Source organism: Paramormyrops kingsleyae, chromosome 5 (genome assembly GCF_048594095.1).
Source record: "Paramormyrops kingsleyae isolate MSU_618 chromosome 5, PKINGS_0.4, whole genome shotgun sequence".
Classification (NCBI taxonomy): domain Eukaryota; kingdom Metazoa; phylum Chordata; class Actinopteri; order Osteoglossiformes; family Mormyridae; genus Paramormyrops; species Paramormyrops kingsleyae.
The window spans coordinates 36,905,709-36,923,519 of record NC_132801.1 but is presented as its reverse complement, the minus strand read 5'-3'; the positions used below and the strand labels follow the sequence as shown (position 1 = coordinate 36,923,519).

Below are 17,811 nucleotides of genomic sequence, written 5' to 3'. Positions count from 1 at the left end.
GTTTCCTACATTTCCCAAAACGATCAATGATCAACAGGTACCACTCCAGACTCTGCTGCACATTTGGACGCCTTCCTACCTCTTTCTCCAGGATGGCCTGGTGCTTCTTGCTCAGCTTGTCTGCCTCTCCTCCGAAGTTGTTCCTCTGGGTCTCCAGCTCCTTGTCCAGCCGCAGCTGGTGCTCATCCATCTCGGCCTTCAGCTTGTTCTCCAGTGCCATCAGCTGCTTCTGGTGCTGCCGCCGCATGCGCTTGTATCCCGACATCTGCTCCCGCAGTGCTGAGCCCTGCTCGTGCTCCTGGATCTGCCGTGTCACCTGCGGAAGGGACAGGTATTTGCTACAGACTTCAGCGAGAAACAAAGAGAGCTTTAAAGAGGCAACCTTCAGCTGCCATAGATGCACGTTACAGTTGTCACAGAGATGAGATATTGAAAACAAATGACTTCATTTTTACACAATGAGCAGCTAAACTCAGGACATTATTTAAGCGGTGGCCATGTTCCCCCCCCCCAGTAAATAGGTGACCACCCTAGTTGTCACCCCTCATGAAAAAAAATAAGAAATATGGAGCATTTAATTATGCAAACCAGAGCTGCCCAACCTGTCGCCTAGTCGATCGTGGTGTGTCTCCAACTCGATCGCGAGATGATTAATGGATGATGCTTTATTTCATCATCAGCCAAATATACCGAGGGGACCCCCCTCCCCCCCATGATTAGCAAAATACACTGAGGAGCCCCACCCCCCCGGTAGGCCAGACGCAGTGCAGTGTGGTCACCCCGTTACATAAGACTGGCCCCTGATGGCCACCCCAACTGAGATTTTCTGAGGCCGCCACTGGCTGAACTATTCCCTGTCCATCTATTGTGATGGATAGACTCTTTCTAATGCAACTTCTCTCAAGTTTCCTGTCACAAGTCCAGTTACCTAACCAGCCTGCCACCTACTGCCCCCAAAGGCAGGACAAATGTTTTCAAACGATCACAAAATGAAAACATATCACAATCGTTTAGGAACAGACAGTCTTGGAATGCCTTATTATATTTATATAATATCATTCAGATCAGAAACTTGGCAAGATGAAGATGTTACTGTCCAAATACATTTCTCTTCTCACCCAATGCAATTAGCACAGAAGAACTTGATGTGCAGTTTCCAGCAAACGCGGTCAGCTTGCAGTCCAGGCTTATTTCTGAGCTGAAGTGAGTCAGCCGCGGGCAAGCGATAAATGCTAACCCTTCACATCTTAGAGTCTGTCTAGACGAAGCCGTTACCGCTGTGGCCTTCCGGGGGGGAAGGTGATTCATCTACCTGTGCAATGGCAACGAGTAGCCAATGCCACAGCGAGCCAACTGAACCTTTACCAGCAATTGCCTCAACTCAATAAGAGCCGTAATACTTGTAAGCTCTCTTATAATCACCGATCTCCACTGATCCAAGCTTTTCAGTACTGAAAAAATGCTTAACACACTCAACCATCCAAGACTATGACACACTGCCGTTTCCCCCCGGTATACACTCAGCCTCATCAAGCTTGTGCACATTGACAGCCACTTGCTGGGGCATACCAGCGAGGCTGTGCGAATGGTGGCAAAGTGGTCCCGGTTGCGGTAATAGGCTCGCCGGCGTGCTCCGGAGGGTGCTGGCTGCTGTGCGTCCATCTCTGGCTGGTACGGGTCATCGTAGATGTTTTCGTGACCCTGGGAGCAAAGCGCGAGAACAGTAAAGCACCTACAGTCTGAACTAACATGTAAAAATTTGTGAGAACACCTAAATCACTTCAATGGGCCATTGGAACTCGATGCATTGGTATGAAATCCACCTAAATGTGGGTACAGGCTCTTCTCTGGGCAAGACCAGTGAGCCACAAGGACAATAATTCTACCTTGTAAATATTATATAAATGTTCTACAATACACGTCATATAAATCAATATGCTCATATTTTATGTGCTTTAATTTTGAACATGGCACTCACTTTAAAGGCAGACAATTGACTTAAAAAGAATTAAGTCCCAGTCTGCATCAAATGGAGGCAGGAAATTCTAAGAAAAAGAGTGACTGGGAAGTGTGTCTAGAGCAGTGCTTGGGGACACAGTCGGATCATGTTTTTGGTCTCCCCAAGCTTTTTGCCATACAGCCCATATTTTGGTCCCTCCCAGCTCCCAGAACAAAAACATGGACTGTCTGGGTCCCCAGGGGCTGGATTGGGAAACACCGGTCTAGAGTGATGTTATACCGCGTTTCCCATAGACTGACCTCAGTTTATACCTGAGAACTGGTCAAACTAGTTCTGCATCATACTTCCTGCTACATGCACTTCGTGACCGAAAATTACTGCCATGTGCTTTCAGATAGGCCGTGAATGTAAAAGGGCACCAGCGTGTCGCCGCACTGACCGGGGGCCGGTGTATGACGGAGCTGTTGGAGGTGACTGTGTGCTCGCCCTCTTGCATCATGGCCATCTCGCCGCTGTCGTCGGAGCCGTCCGCCAGGCTGTTCACCGAGCTGCTCTGGGAGCTGGCGCTGATGGACATGGACGGCACTGAGTGCGAGCTCTCCATGCTGTTGATGGTGCCCGTCCGCAGCATGTACTGCTCCACCTCCTGGCGCAGGGAGATGTGTGGGATGTGGTGCCAGCCGGGCACTCGAAAACAGAGCCCAAGTGTTAACATTCCCATGCTGGGCATCACGAAGCCAAGGAAGCCATTACCTCCTCTTCCTCTGCACCCTCGGGGGTAGGGCCATTGTGTGTCTCCTGGAAGAGTATCTTCTTCATCTTGCGGTACTGCAGGTTGTCCAGCTCTCTGACCGCATCCTTCGTGCGAGCTATTAGGTCTAACACGACGGACATGGGGCGCTCTCTGCAGAGGAAGCGGTGCTGCAGCGGGAGAGGGATCGCTATTTTAGTAAGGCTTCTGTACATGGGCACTTACTGAGCCACGCGACAGCAGAAATACAACAAGGCTGCTTTACGGCTGAGAGGGTACAGACAGATGGAAGAACAGACAAGGAAGGCCTACCTTCAGCAGAACATCAGAGGTAGGCCTATCCTGGGGAATCTTTTGAAGACAGGAGTCCACAAAGTTACGAAAATAATCTGACCTGATAGGGGAAAGAGGGTATGAGTGTATGATGGAGCAGAGGAAGATACGGTTTCAGTGAAGGAAATGCCAGTGCCTTCTCACCAGTGGTTGGACTGCAAGACGGGGCTTTCATTCTGAGCAATGTGGTATAAGGCACTCATAGCATTCATGTTGAAAAGGGGGGGTTTCCGCTCCGCTACAAGAATGCAAGCATAAAGATTACCTCATGGCAGAAACCCAAGTTCAACTGCTATGCACTTCCCTTCAACGTCATCAAGAAAATAACAAATAATAATAAGCAACTATTCATTATTTAGCCAGTGCTACCCTGGAGAACACGCAGCCAGTGAGACTGACAGCTGCATGGCTGTGCCCAGCTTAGCCAGTCCTTACCCAGCTCTATGCAGGTAATTCCGAGCGACCAAACGTCCACCTTTCCGTCATACTGGCCCTCATCCATGGCCAAAATCACTTCCGGGGCCATCCTGCATGGGGGCCAGACAGTAACAATACACATCACACAGAGGCATGAAGAAACTGTAATGGAAGTAATGCATCGTTAAACAGTACACTGTTAAACAGTACCTTTCACTGGACATTTCAAAATACGTGCTGATTAACAAGCAAATATTTGGCTGAGCAAGACAATGCTTGACATCACTTTGCATTCGTATGAAGTTCCCAGTATTTAGAAATGCTGAGCCAAGGTGTTAGCGTACTGAAGCTCTGGCTATTAAATACCTACTCTTTTTCATGGGCATGGTCTTACCAGTAAGGCGTGCCCACAAACGAGTTAGCAGGAGCCACAATGGAAGCTGAGCCGAAATCTCCCAGCTTCACTTGACCAGGTTCAGTCAGTAAAATGTTCCCCGCCTTCACGTCCCTTTGGGACAACATCAAAGACTGTGAAAAGGATCTGACAGATCATTACGAAACCATGCCTTCTGAGACAAGTACGCAGCTTACCTGTGGATCATGTTGTGCGAGTGCAGATATGCCAGGCCCTGCAGTGCACCATGGGTAATAGCAGCTATTTCCACTTCTTGTAGTGGCTTCTTATGAACTGTGCGAGGTGAGAAAAAAAAGGTCTCATTACCCCCCATATTTAATCCCACAAAAAACCCATGCTAGTCAAAAATAATGCTTTAGTTCTTATATGCTACATGGAAATCGGTCTAAATACTGGCAAAATCCTCTTATCTGGTTTAATGTCGTCCTTCTCTCACCTTCTAGGAGGTCAGATGCAGAACCCAAGCAGTACTCCATCACCAACTAAAACAATCATATCACCAAATGATAAGCACAATGACCAACCCTGCAGACCACAGAGCCTGCGGTAAATTTTAACATTTTAAGTGAGATGCAACAAGGCACACATTGCAATATATATTCTTTTAAATAATCAATATTCTCTGCCTGCAAATATCAACATAAATGCTGAAAACAACTTAAAAGTTTACCAGAAGGTACTCACCCAGGCTGTATGCTCCCTCAAGTAACATCCTCTATATTCAATAGTGTTGGGGTGTCGTAATTTCTGCAGGAACTTAACCTCTTTGATGATGTCCTGCCATTTCTGCCAAGAATAGAGACTGTTTAAGGCAACACTGCTGAACCTGTAACTACTATTGCTTATGTAACTACTGCCACAGCAATGTTTACTTAAGGTTTCTCGATTTCCCTGAATGCTCTGAGCCCAATTCTGTGCAACTGTACAGTCGGAAAGCTGGCAGACGTAGTTCAGTGTGGTGCACTGCAATGTGGGCCTTCTTGTAACAACTGTAGGCAAGTTGAATCGTATTTTTGCTTCTCAATGCCTTCACATGGATTCTCAACACTCACTTCATTGGACTGCTTTCCACTGTAGGACATTTTCTTAATAGCCACCACCTCATTTGTGCGGATGTCGCGCGCCTGAGAAAGAGAGACTGTGTGAGATATGCGCACATGCACACACACAATGTACACAATGTATACAAATAGGACAGCCTCAACTGTGCTAAGTGTACCAGAACAATTCAAACCCATTCCCTCCCTTCTGTCTCATGGCATAACGTTGTATTTAACTAACATCATTCATAGACTTAACTACATTTACAACATTAATTCTCTTGCACCAAAGCTATATGACAGCTGAGTGATTTGACGTGTCACAGCAACACTAATAGCAGTACACAAATCTGCTGCTACTTGTTGATTCAGTGTGCAACAAATGTCAGTATTATAATTAAGAATATTGACGTCATTCAATAATCACCATTAATCTAGAAATGGGTGATCCACATTTTTTCAGTTCCGATCCAATTCCGATACACAACTGACGATACCGATACAATTAAGAGCTCTTTTTACTTTGTTATGCTTTATATATAAATTTTTTTAAGCTAGTAAATACAGATGGGAAAAATGTATGACAAAAAATATTTAATTAGGCTACTACAAACATACATAACGTACTGTTCCACCTTGTTTGTTTTAAGCCTTTTTGAGGCATTTGCAGTTCAATATGAATATCTTCAAAGCAAGTATACACAAGTGGTGAATGCTTAAAATTTTAACAGTTTTTCTCCCATTGGTGTTAGCGCAGTTACACTTTTGTTGCTATGGCAGCCCCTCTTGTATCACAAGCTGCAGCGAGTTCGCAAAACAGTCCAATTAAGTTGGCGACTCGCAAATCATCCATTGCTTTGTTTTGTCTCGTAGTTGCGTGCGCTTTGCTAAATGGGATTGTCCATTAAACGCTATTCCCATGTCAAAATTTTATTTTACATAGATTGCAAATCGTTGTGCTACTGGTTTCTGTTAAAAGCGTAAAATACTCCCAGACCATCACGTCTTATCTTACGCTCCTCGTACTGCGAAGGGTATGCGCATGACGTAGACAGCAGGCGGAAGTCACTGTACTCACACCCACTGAGTAGCAAAAGACTGAAGGGCAGCGATAGCTTTCGATTTGAATGCCCCAAAAAACACATGTAAAATGGGAAAGAGCTGTCGTGCGATTGATTGCCAAAAACTAATTAAGCAAGTATAGGAAGTGGATCAGTCACGCATGGCCGATACCCGATCCATCAAATAGGTCTGGATCGGCACCAATACCGATCCGAATATCGGTATCGGTGCATCTCTACATTAATCAAAAGACATCACAAAGTTGCGGTATTCAATACACAGTTGTATGAGAGAGTTGATTAAGATACCTTCTAAAAACCCCCAGCTTCAGAAGCACAATATGCCTGTTTGATCTCCACATGGAGTGAGTCAGTGGGAGCAGAGCGGCAGCACAGGGGTGGGTCTATGTGCACTTTCAGGTTGCCATGGTAATTGATCACCAGCTTTTATGGCTACAGTTGTGTTTTAATGAAACCCAGCTGGTCCTGAACGTGTTAGGGTATAAATATGGCCAGCTTGGTGGAAGCATGGTCAGGGCACAAGGCACTGGACGTTCACAAGTTTTGCAAAGTGCTATATGGTACACGGTAGCCTTTCACTATGTTTTCCATAGCTTTGGGTGCTACCGGGTTTCTTTATAAAAATCATTTTGTTAAGCCCTGTTGTTCTGAGCCTTTGTCCTGCTTCACCCTACATCCTGCCTGAGGCACAGGAACAACATTTGATTCTGGCAATGACAGTGTAATATAGCTCATTTCCGCATACCCCTTCAACAGATGCGACCCTAACAATGGATTGTGCTCTTCTGTTTTTTTTTTTCAACATGCCGGGGGCGGGGGGGGGAATAAATTTTACATACAATTTTGAGTATTAAAGATGTAAATGAAAAACAATATTACACAAACTAATATTGAGAACAGGTTTCTACCCTCAGGCTGTCCAAATACTAAATGAAGCTAACATGCCTCTTAACTCTATGCACTTTGCACTATTGCATACTTTGCATTTCACAGCTACTGATACCATTACTTTTTATTTTTTATTGTTTTTTTAATACTATGTATATTTATCCATCTTTGTATATTAATGTTTCTTTGCATTATGCATTTTTTTCAAGCAAAATCCAGAAATAGCATTTCACTACACAGATGTACAGTGTATGTACTGGGTAAGTGACAAATAAAACTTGAACTTAAACAAAATTATATATTAAGTTAGCTATGTACAAGGGGCAGAATAAGGAATGGACTTGTGTCTATTTTATTGTGTTGCCAAATCAGTTTCCCATGTCTCAAAATCTGTTGCAATTACAACTAGGAAATTTAGAAATGGGCTAGTATAGTGACGTTTACTACAGTATAAATAAATCAACAGTCAACCCCCAGTTTTATGGATCACTCATGTGATTGGCGTGAACTTTGAGAACTATGATGGAAGAGCCAGCAGAGATGGTGCCAGTCAGAAATGGGACTGGTGCACAAAAAGAATCTGGACTGCTGCTTTGCAGTAAACAAACACTGGGTTATACTCCAGTTGCCTTAATCATCCATTTTGTGTTAAAATAAATCAAAGACTTAGGGCAAGTAACGCTAATAAACACAGAAAAGGATGACATATTTGCTTCTGTGCAAGAAATTGTTTTATACAAGCAAAAGAACCATAGTAGATTGAGAAATCACATTTTCCTAACATTTTATATCCTAAAAAATATGAAGTGTTCAACTAAATACAAATGTTTCATGGTACTATAGCATCTCAAACCTAAATATATGTTATGTATGAGGAAATATTTTTTCTGTTAAAAAGTCTCATTTGTTCCCATTCACCAGAAACAGTGACATGATCCCTTAGCAAACACAAGGCCTCTCTCCTGGCATTTCTGCACATTCCAAGAATCCTTCAGCACTCCTCCCATCTCCTTCCTCAAAATCCTTCCTCTGCTCCACTTCCTCCTCCATACCCTCATGCTAAACATGGTACTCAATCTCCTCAGGCCTGTTCTTACAAAGTAGACTGCTCCAAAGCTGCCATGTCCGATCTCCCGTAGGTCAGAGAAGAGCTTCTCTGGATCATCTCTGTAGAACAGCTCTGCCACCTCTGGATCCTTCAGGCTTCCAGCCCTTGCACTCGACGGCATGGCCAGCGCCTAGAATTAGAAAGAAATCCTTATCATATACTCACACCACATAAGAAGTTATGTAACACCACCATCCTAGTATACAGCTTCAAAACCCCTTAACTGCAAACCCTGGACATTCAAATCCCAAATTCATTATTGAAACATTCACTGCACATGTTGGGCTCCCAAGGATCCAAAATGGTCATTCATTCAACTTCAATAAAAAGTAAACCTGGCTGATATATTCTATCTTTAATTGGGATAAAAAAAAAATGCAAAGTTATTTAATGAGTCAAGAGGAACAGTATGAAAAACAAACATGACAACATATGCCAAATATGTGTAAACTGCGTCAGCAAAGAGGAACAGTGAAGCTCACCAACAGAGATAAGACAAAACAGAATAGTTGTGAAATGTTGCAAAATTACTGCCTCACAAACAGAACTGAATTAGCACCTATGCAACATTCTCATCAAAAAAAAACAAAAAACTGTTAACTTCACAAAGCTGAAATTTTCAGCAGGGCTACCAATCAAAAAGCACTTTTATCTATTGGACAAGGACACATAACCTGGAGGAGAGTGCAAAACTGAAACCCCTGAGTAACGGAAAGTAATATGGTCTGGTGAGGCATCGTTCACCCTTTTGTCTACACAAAGATGGGTTTATGTCTGGAAAAAGCCAAAAGGGGCCCTCAACCCACAGCGTCTATTGGTATGGGCTGCCATCTCATGGGAGAATCAGACCCCTCGGCGGCTCTGCATGGTTGTATAGTGGCCAAGGAAAGTGATACCATTTTATAGAACCAAGTGCAGGTGCAACCACTGTTCCCTCATGATGTTCCCATATTCCAACATGATGATAAGAGTGGTTACATGAACACCTGGATGCAGTCAACTGCCCTCCATGGATATGCTGTATGATGACAATTCCAAGAACAGGATTGCCACTCATTCTGGAAAACATGGGAATAGTCAACGAATTTTCCAGTCATGGAAAACACATGGAAATTGAAAGAAAAACTAAAACGTCCTGGAAAAATATTCCAGCAAACGACTAATATTGCCATATGAAGTTTGGAACATGTTCACATGTTCAGGTTTTCCAGGGCAATTGGGAACCCTGCAAGGAGGAGTGAAGCTGTTCTCAAAGTAAAGGGTGGTCCAACTTTAACAGCATCTTGATATTAATATATTGCTAGGGATTTCTATTAATTTGTTGATCTGGATTTGGATAAATAATTAGGAGTATTAATTTACATTTTATTTAAATTAAAATTTTACATTTAATAACAAAGGCAGGGTCAGTATAAAATCTTTGAACAAGTGGAAAGAAGCAAGACTTATTTAAAAGGTGCATAATTCATGTACTATATTTCTGTACTACAATATAAATTCACTCCTGTACTATAACTTCAACCAATCTGAACTTTTCAGGCAGCAACCAAACAACTGGCTGAATCATTCCTTCTCTTTCACTGTCCTCCCACTAACTGTTAAAATGTAGTCTATCGGCCATTTCTCCCAGTCACTGTCACATTTTTATAGTTTAGTTTTCTCAGCTAGAATACCAGGCAATACAGGACAGCACAGCACTGCACTGCACACCCAGGGACTTTCAAACAGCCACCATTTCATTCATGTTCACCATTATCATTGTATAGTTTATATTTGCATTCAATGTTAAATTTCACTTATGTATTGCAGAATTTCCTGAAAACAGAGAAAAAACAAAGCACTGTGGACCCTTGGATAAATAGATCAAGTGAAAAGATATTGGGGGGTTCTTACAATGTGACTGAAATTTCAGAGAGAGACTTTTGTCAGGTTGCTAAAAAAAAATTGACGGCATGAATTCCCCACCACCAGGGAACAATGGAAAATTTACTGCTAGCTTTCAAGCATTCTGAATAGAAAGAAGGCTTGGTAATTTGAAGAATTATTTGTACAATGTTTTATTCCATAAATATTTGAGGGCTATCACTGATCTTTCAGTGTGATTGTTCAGTGATTGAGTATTTTGGCCAAAAAACGAGTATAAACATCCTGGTAGTATACCGTTGACCTTAATGCCTCCAACAACCCAACTCTTAAGCTAGAGAGCTTAAAACTATCCATTTGTCATAAGCAGTTAACCCATTCGAATTCACAGTGAACCTGGAGGCTATCCCAGAAAACACAGGGCATGAGGCAGGGGGAGACCCCAGACAGTGTACCAGGTCACTGTAATTTAACCATACGTTTTTGGGCTGTGAGAAGAAAGTAAGAAAGCGTAGTTTTGGACCCTTAAGGTCCAAGAGCGTTGTGTCACCCCTTATTAAGAGCAATACACAAAAATACAAACCAAGAAGCTACCAGTTTTACCAAATGTTAAATTTAGTTAATCAATTTTTAGTTTTTTTTTTTTTTTAAATAGATTTAAAGGGTACAGGGTCAGACATTTTCTTTTTGAAGCATGCAACTGATGACAAGTACACATATTCTCTTATCCAAGTATTATTTGCTTGGTTAAAAATTGCTATTAAATGTACAATTATGTCAGTATAATGACAGTGACAGACAGAAACATGCTGTCAATATCCCATTTAAACAAAGTACATTAGCAGGCCATACTTCCTGAATTTCTCTCCCCACCCCCAGCTCATCTCTTCCTGCCTGAGATGGTTAGGTTACTCTGCGCACTTCCTCAGAACTGCTGTATCTCTTACTGCTTACATGCTTGCACATGGAGAAACAATAATAAACAAAATATTAATAACAAGCCTAAAAAACAGATTGGCAGGTTTTTTTAATGACATGAAATGTGAGCATGATTTTGTCACATGTCTACATGACTGAATACTTTGGGGTTTATTTTGATAATACCCAAAGCATCCTTTCCAATAAAGCCCAAACTAAGGCCATCTGTAATAGGGCTGCACAATTAATTGTAAAAAAAAAAAAAGTAAAAAAAAAAACCTATCTTGATTCTCATCTCTTTATGATGTCATTTCTAAATTACAACAGTTCTTCTGCATTGTATTACATCAGCTGCACCAAAACAAGTGCTCCTACTTTTCACTAAAGAGTCTCAAGCATCCCACAATTCTGCATTCTCTTTAAAAGGGCGCTTTTCCACCACACCAGGCACCTTACTTTTGGTACTTCAAGAAAATACCAAAAGTACGGAACTTCAAGGTGGTGTTCCACTGGCGTAAAAACTGGCACTGAATGACATTGCAGAGCATGGTGGGGTATTTTGTATTGAATTTGAACAATGGCTGTATATCATAGGGCTGGTCTATGTGCAATATTAATACCAACATAGCATGTTGTACACTTGCAGATACTTTGTCAGTCAGCAAAAGGCTTTTTCTTACTTTCAGTTCTGCATATGGACCTTATAGTGCAGAGTTTAAGTTTCGCTAAAACATTGTTACGGTCATAGTAAAAAAAAAAAAAAAATCAAGTTTTGCTATTTTAACTTATTCCTTTTCAAACTTATTCAGTATGTGTTTAAAAATCATTTTAAAGTTTAAAGTTTTCTGAGTTTGCAAGTGCTTTAAAGACTGCAAAGGTTGTATTGCGTTTCAGAGACAGTCTATTTGCATAACCGTTCGACAAAGAAAGCATTTCAAGTCCCACCCCAAAGTACCCCACTAGAACTCTTGGTATGGCTGGTTTGGTTACCCTAATTGAATGGCCAATTGAGTGTTTCCTTTCTGTTGTGAGAAGTTGATATGCCGGTCCTGGATCAATCATTTGTTTGGCATAATCATGTTTTGTGGTGTTTCTTTTTGCAGTTTAATTAGTGCAATAAGTGTTTTAATTAAAGAAAAAAATTGTTACAGAGAATCGTGATCTCAAGTCTAAGCAAAAGAATCGCAATTCACATTTTTTCCAGAATCGTGCAGCCTTAATCTGTGGTGATAAGAAATTAAGCTTAAACCAAATATTACCTAAATGAAGTGGGCATTTTTATTTAATGATAACAAAAACATCACCAGCCTAAGAAAATCTTAAAGCTCATTTAGACTAATGCTGTCATGAAGCCAGAATTTACCTTACAGTTTGCACAGCTTCCAAATGCATTCATATTTATCCTTCAAGGTGACAGACAGGTTTTTAAATATTCTGACATCACCATATTTTATCCATCATTTTAAGAACTGTAGCAGTCCATCATATCACACTGCAACAGGTTGCTTTTATCCCTATTGCATCATTGCTGACATGAAATTATATCAATGAAAAATGTTAAAAAACTGGAGATATTCAAGATGTATAAGTGACTTCAAACTGTCGCAATCCAATTATCCTACCTAGAGATGTCATGATACTGATACTGGTACCAAGTCAATGCCAAAATTCGTAAAACATGATGGCACCCTTTTCTCTACATTACCATAGGTACTGGGATGCAATTCTTCCAAACCTGATGAGAGCAGCAAATACTTCTACAAGTGTTCTAATCCACTTCTCAGCCATCCCGTCCCCCCCCCCCCCACCTACCCAGCCCCCCATTTAAAAATATTTTTAAAATAGGACATACCCAAAATAAAATGCTTATTACTCTGGAACCACTTGTACTACATTCATAAACATGGTCTGGTTTAAATCCTGACAGTCACAAAATGTTAACAGATCATAAACTGATTTTTAAAAGTGTTACTTATACAGATACAAAATACTTTTACTGTAAAATGTTTGCACTCCATAAATGATTTTGCTGTTTGTTTTGTCATTAAGATATTTTTCTTAACATGGCAACCCTTCTGACAATGTTTTTTTCAAAGTTACTGACCTACATTTGTTTTTAAGCTTGTTGCAATTGGTGATGCAATCGCAGTTTGTATTTTAAGCACAGTACTATGTTTTAAATATAAAGGCTACATGCCACTGTTCATTTATGTAATGTTAATAGTCATTTCTTTTTTATTTATTAGTTGAAGACTAGATGCCACTGTTGTTTTATGCATTGTTGACATGTTTTTTAAGTAGTGTATGTTAAAATACATGGGATTGGTTGCTTTGTTTTAGTTTTTTACAGTGGTATCGAATTGGGTATAGAGAATTTTGGAATTTCACTAAATTTCTGGTACTGTAACATCCGAAATCCTACAACATTTTATGATAACTTTTGAGAAATATCAAATTCTAAAGGGATAGACTGTAGTAAAATGTCACCTCATTAATTTAAAGAAGTTCATTACAATTTTACCAGGCACAAAAAAAAAAAAACTTACCGTGAAGATTTATACTGAGAACCTTAATCCAGAATATCACAAAGGAATAAAACTTTTAAACTATATACAGACTTCAGCCATTTTCAAAACACATAAGATTAGTTAAAAAACACATTGACATTTTCAAACAAATGCAAACATCCCCAAACTATTAGTCAGGATGCTTAGTCGGTAGCTTTGCAACCTCACATATTCAGAGTGTTTTAGAACCATGTTTCTACCCACAATTCAAAGACATGTTGTTCAGGCTCCTGTGTGACTCACAGTTACAGGAAAATTACAAAAAATGTCCTGTGATAGACCTCTATCTAATCCAGGGTTTACCCTGCCTGCACTCAGTACAACCAACTGGAAAGCAAAAAGTGGGAATGAACAAACTAACAGACACTCAATGCAATGGAGGTCATGGCTTATACTTCAGGTGACCTGGGTTTTTTTGCACTGATTGGGTGTACCTGATCCTCATTCCATAAACTGCACCCTGATTTTTTGGGGTATGTTTTGCTCTCAGAGACCCAGACCATACCCTAGATACTTGTTCCAAAGGCTGTAGTCCTGCTGTTTGTTTTTTAATCCACAATGACTTATTCAATTTTATTGTTCATTTTGCATGTCCACTGAAACTCCTTTATCTATTGTGATTCAGTCTTTGTTGTGCTGATCCCATCCCTGCCCCGACCATGTTCCTAGAAAGGAAACTGACCCGGAATGCACCCAGACTTGCCTCACTCTAGCCAAATCCCTGTATTACTTTCTGTGTGCTTCTCAAATTAACTTATAGCCAATTTGGCTTGAAAAAAATCACACATCACCATCTCTTTAATAATGTTTAGCAAAGGTTGCTGGTCAATCAGAACCAAAGCGTAGAAGAGCTTCTTTCCTAGAGCTGTTACAATGCTCAACCAACTTTCCAAACAGAGATTCATTACCACAACATGTAATGCATACAAAATTGCAAAACACTACAAAGAGATTTGGTGCGTTCCATTTGCCTTCGGATCCGAGTTTCGGTTGCCGAGATTACGTCACATCCGCAATCCCTTTATCTTCGTTCACTCACAATTAGCCCTAACTACCTTAAATCCAACAAATAATCCAACTAATTATGAAATCCAATTCTAGTCCAGTTAATTGTTAGCCATTGTTAGCAATATCAGTTGATAACACATGCGCAGTGCTTTACGTATAAAACTCCGTAGCAACACGTCCATAGATAAGTTGGACGGTATAGTGTGTGCGACCAATTTAATGAGCCACAAATGTAGTGCTTAAACAGTATAAAACTACAACTTTCACTTCTGTTGATAAAGGGCACAACCATCTTGGATTCTGAACTCAGGATCCTCTGTGCTGCTCCAGAATCTCCGAGAAACGGGAGTGCGCATGTCGTCACTTCCGGCTTCAAAACTCGGAATCCGAGTCAATTCACGCAAATGTTGACACCTCTCTATCTGTACAGTTATTCTGCATTATTACATGGCTCTCTGGAATGCTTGATTCTGATTGGTAAGTTGAGACATTTGCAGGTTCGTTCTTTTCAAATAATAACCGCTCCAAAGTAATAACGCATAGCCGGTACTACTTGTATGTTTAAAATCCCTCCGCGCCAACAAAGATTACCGTTTGGCGTTTGAATGTTAGTCACGTCATACTATATCGTTTCGCGGAAGGATAAAAAGGTTAATTTAAAACAAATATGCCAATAAAATGTTTCAAATTCATATTCATGTATTTTTTTCCTTATGTGGCAAGTAGCCGTGTAATAAGCGGGATAATGTACAGGCAGCCGGCTTCGCGTCAGGTCCTGATCACACTGTCGGGGCTTATTTCTGCGATAACTACTGGCTGCCTGTACATTATCCCTTACTTAAACATTAGGAACCAGTGAGCACTAAACATAAATACCTCTCTGTACTTTGAGATTTATTCATATAGTAGAAATATGACATGTAAGCAATGTCAAGTGAGTGAAAACATCTCAGTGCCAGAAAACAAAATTTAATCCTTGTGCATATAATGTATTTGGTGAAGCAAAACTGATTCTGAAGATTCTTGCCTAACCCAACCCAGCTTAAACACTTTGATTACAGGATCATGTCTTCCTCGTATAAAAAGCATAACGGCTATACAGTGGTACCTCAGAACTTGAACTTATTCCGTTCAAAACTCTGGATCGAATCCTAAAAAGTTCGAGTTCTGATCGAATTTTCCCCATAAGAAATAATGGAAAAACAATTAATTGGTTCCTGGCCCCAAAAAATTACGCCAAAATATGTTTTTTTTAGCATTTAAACACAAAATGAACCGGATAAAACAAGAAGAGCATATACTGTACTAAACACAGCTAAGCACATTTATCAAAACAGTAATTTTTAAAGTAAGAAAATAAATGTATCCAAACAATGTGTCCTGCCCCGATCGTCTGCTCCTTCCATGTGCCACGCCCCCTCCTTAACCCCGTGTGGAATCCCTGTGTGATCAGCTGTTTCAGGTTGTTTTTATTAGCTATCTGTATTTGTCCGCGGTTCAGTTTGTTTCCCCAGTCCGGTCATTGTATTGTCCGTCTGCGTTTTGCCTGCCTTACCTGTAATTAAAACCCGTATTCCCCGATACCCTGATGTTTGCGCCTTTGTCTCCATTCCGTCCCCGCTGGGCATGACAATAATAATTAAATGTATTAATGGTTTGTTATTAATATTAAAATAATTAATAAGAAATCTTTATTTTTAAATGTATTTTATTATATAATAATTACTGTTACTGTCTATCATAGTCTAAATGTATTTTTTACTGTCTAAATATATGTATCCAGCTAGTGTAAACATGCACAATGCTATCACAGCGAATGTGAGGCTGAAACTGAAGTGTTACCCTTTGTTTCTGCTGAGAGATGTGCCACATGACTCATTTCCCCGCACGTACAAGTTATCTTAGGTCAGCGTTCACGGTTTGACTTCTGAGATTCAGATCGAGTTCTAGGTAATTTTTTTTTTCGAACTGGTTGGTTCGACTTTTAAGAAATTCAAGTTATAATGAGTTCAAGAACTGAGGTACCACTGTATAGGCATTATGCATGCAACAAAATAAACTGGGAGAAGCTAAATGCTGTCTCCCCTACCCCCTCCATACATGCTGTTCTGACATTACATTCTGAAGTCGAAAGTATGACACATATTTACAAAAATAAAGGCCTTATCTTCAAGAATGCCTCATATACCAAATGAATGCAAATGTATACACTCAGACACTGCCAGGATGTATTTTGTATGTTTTAGAGATAACAGATTATTTTGTGTTTTGTATTACTTTGCATTGTCTACTAAGTTTATCAGAATTTGTACTTGGTCATTTTAGGAGATTCAGGAAAAATATGTGCACAATTCTTCATTCGGATACATTGTTACCTCAAAAAACAGAACTCAAATTTAGCCTGAGGTGTTAGTAAAAAAAATGCACATTTGCTTTAGAGAAGAATATAAAAGCTTTGCTGAGAGATGAGTCTTTGGAGTTATTAAGCTCACATCTTCCATCTGTGCAAAATAAACCCTTTTGTAGTTCCTCTGACAACTATCCAATTATTGCAATGCACTCAACAACATATATAAATCACTGTCCAAGCCAATTTCATTATGTTTTTCCTTGTTTTGTCACACAGCAGCCTGTTTCTCATGTCACAGACAACGTGGGCTAAGGTAGTGTTTCTGTGCAACCTCAGGAGAAAGAGAGATTTATTCATAATCCAGGTGATCAACAAACTACCACATTTCAATTTCACTGCTCCCAATCTCCATACTGAAGCAGCTTTTCCCCACTTTCTGATTTTTGAAAACACCCTTGCCCAAAATGACATAAACCCCCCCCCACCCCCCAGAGCAGCAGATATATTTCAATGCCGCAGAATTCGGAGCACAGATTTTTAACCTGAGGGTTTCTAGTTTAAGGTCCTGAACTGGGCCAACCTGTGAGCAAGGCACTTAATCTTAGCTGTTTCAGCCAAATACCCAGCAGTGGCAAATAAGCCATTTTAAGCAAAATGATCACATCATATTGTCATAACCTTTGTTACGTTATCATAACATAATTGAGACATGACACATGAAGGTTGTTCGCAATGTTGCAGCTTCAAATGCAATTTTTTTTTAAATCATACCCACCAGAACAAAAAGCGTGAAAATATGTATATGACAAGCTAATATTTTATAGATTTTAAAAACAAAAATTATTAACAGCATTAGACATTAAATGCTAGTTTAAAGGGAATTCAACATAACAGCAAAGCTGAATTTTAATTTCATAATTTCATCACAACCTTTGCTTCTTTAGAAATGGAGAACATCCATGTAGTCGCTAGTATTATTCAACTTCTATCTCCTCAACCTTTGTAATACTGAACCGAAGTGTAATTTGGGTTCTTATCTAATTTACCTCTTAAACATGCTTCATTCAATGAACAGTCCAGTGCTGAACAATTAAAGTATCATTAAACCAAA

At 40.2% G+C, this 17,811-nt stretch overlaps 1 protein-coding gene across 3 annotated transcripts in view; it reads right to left on the bottom strand.

Annotated features, from left to right (window-relative positions):
* The window catches only part of taok2b (TAO kinase 2b), a 30,923-nt gene that overhangs the window by 10,773 nt on the left and 2,339 nt on the right, over positions 1–17,811 (bottom strand). For all 3 annotated transcript variants that reach the window (XM_023791202.2, XM_023791203.2, XM_023791201.2), the window contains exons 2-14: positions 7,984–8,124; positions 4,929–5,000; positions 4,561–4,662; positions 4,313–4,358; positions 4,053–4,149; positions 3,856–3,969; positions 3,480–3,571; positions 3,189–3,282; positions 3,024–3,105; positions 2,714–2,881; positions 2,400–2,606; positions 1,570–1,701; positions 80–316 (exon numbers count right to left, since the gene is read on the bottom strand). In XM_023791202.2, the coding sequence (XP_023646970.1) occupies positions 80–316; positions 1,570–1,701; positions 2,400–2,606; positions 2,714–2,881; positions 3,024–3,105; positions 3,189–3,282; positions 3,480–3,571; positions 3,856–3,969; positions 4,053–4,149; positions 4,313–4,358; positions 4,561–4,662; positions 4,929–5,000; positions 7,984–8,115 (1,575 nt within the window). In that variant the 5' untranslated portion in view covers positions 8,116–8,124. The remainder of the gene's footprint in view (positions 1–79; positions 317–1,569; positions 1,702–2,399; positions 2,607–2,713; positions 2,882–3,023; positions 3,106–3,188; positions 3,283–3,479; positions 3,572–3,855; positions 3,970–4,052; positions 4,150–4,312; positions 4,359–4,560; positions 4,663–4,928; positions 5,001–7,983; positions 8,125–17,811) is intronic.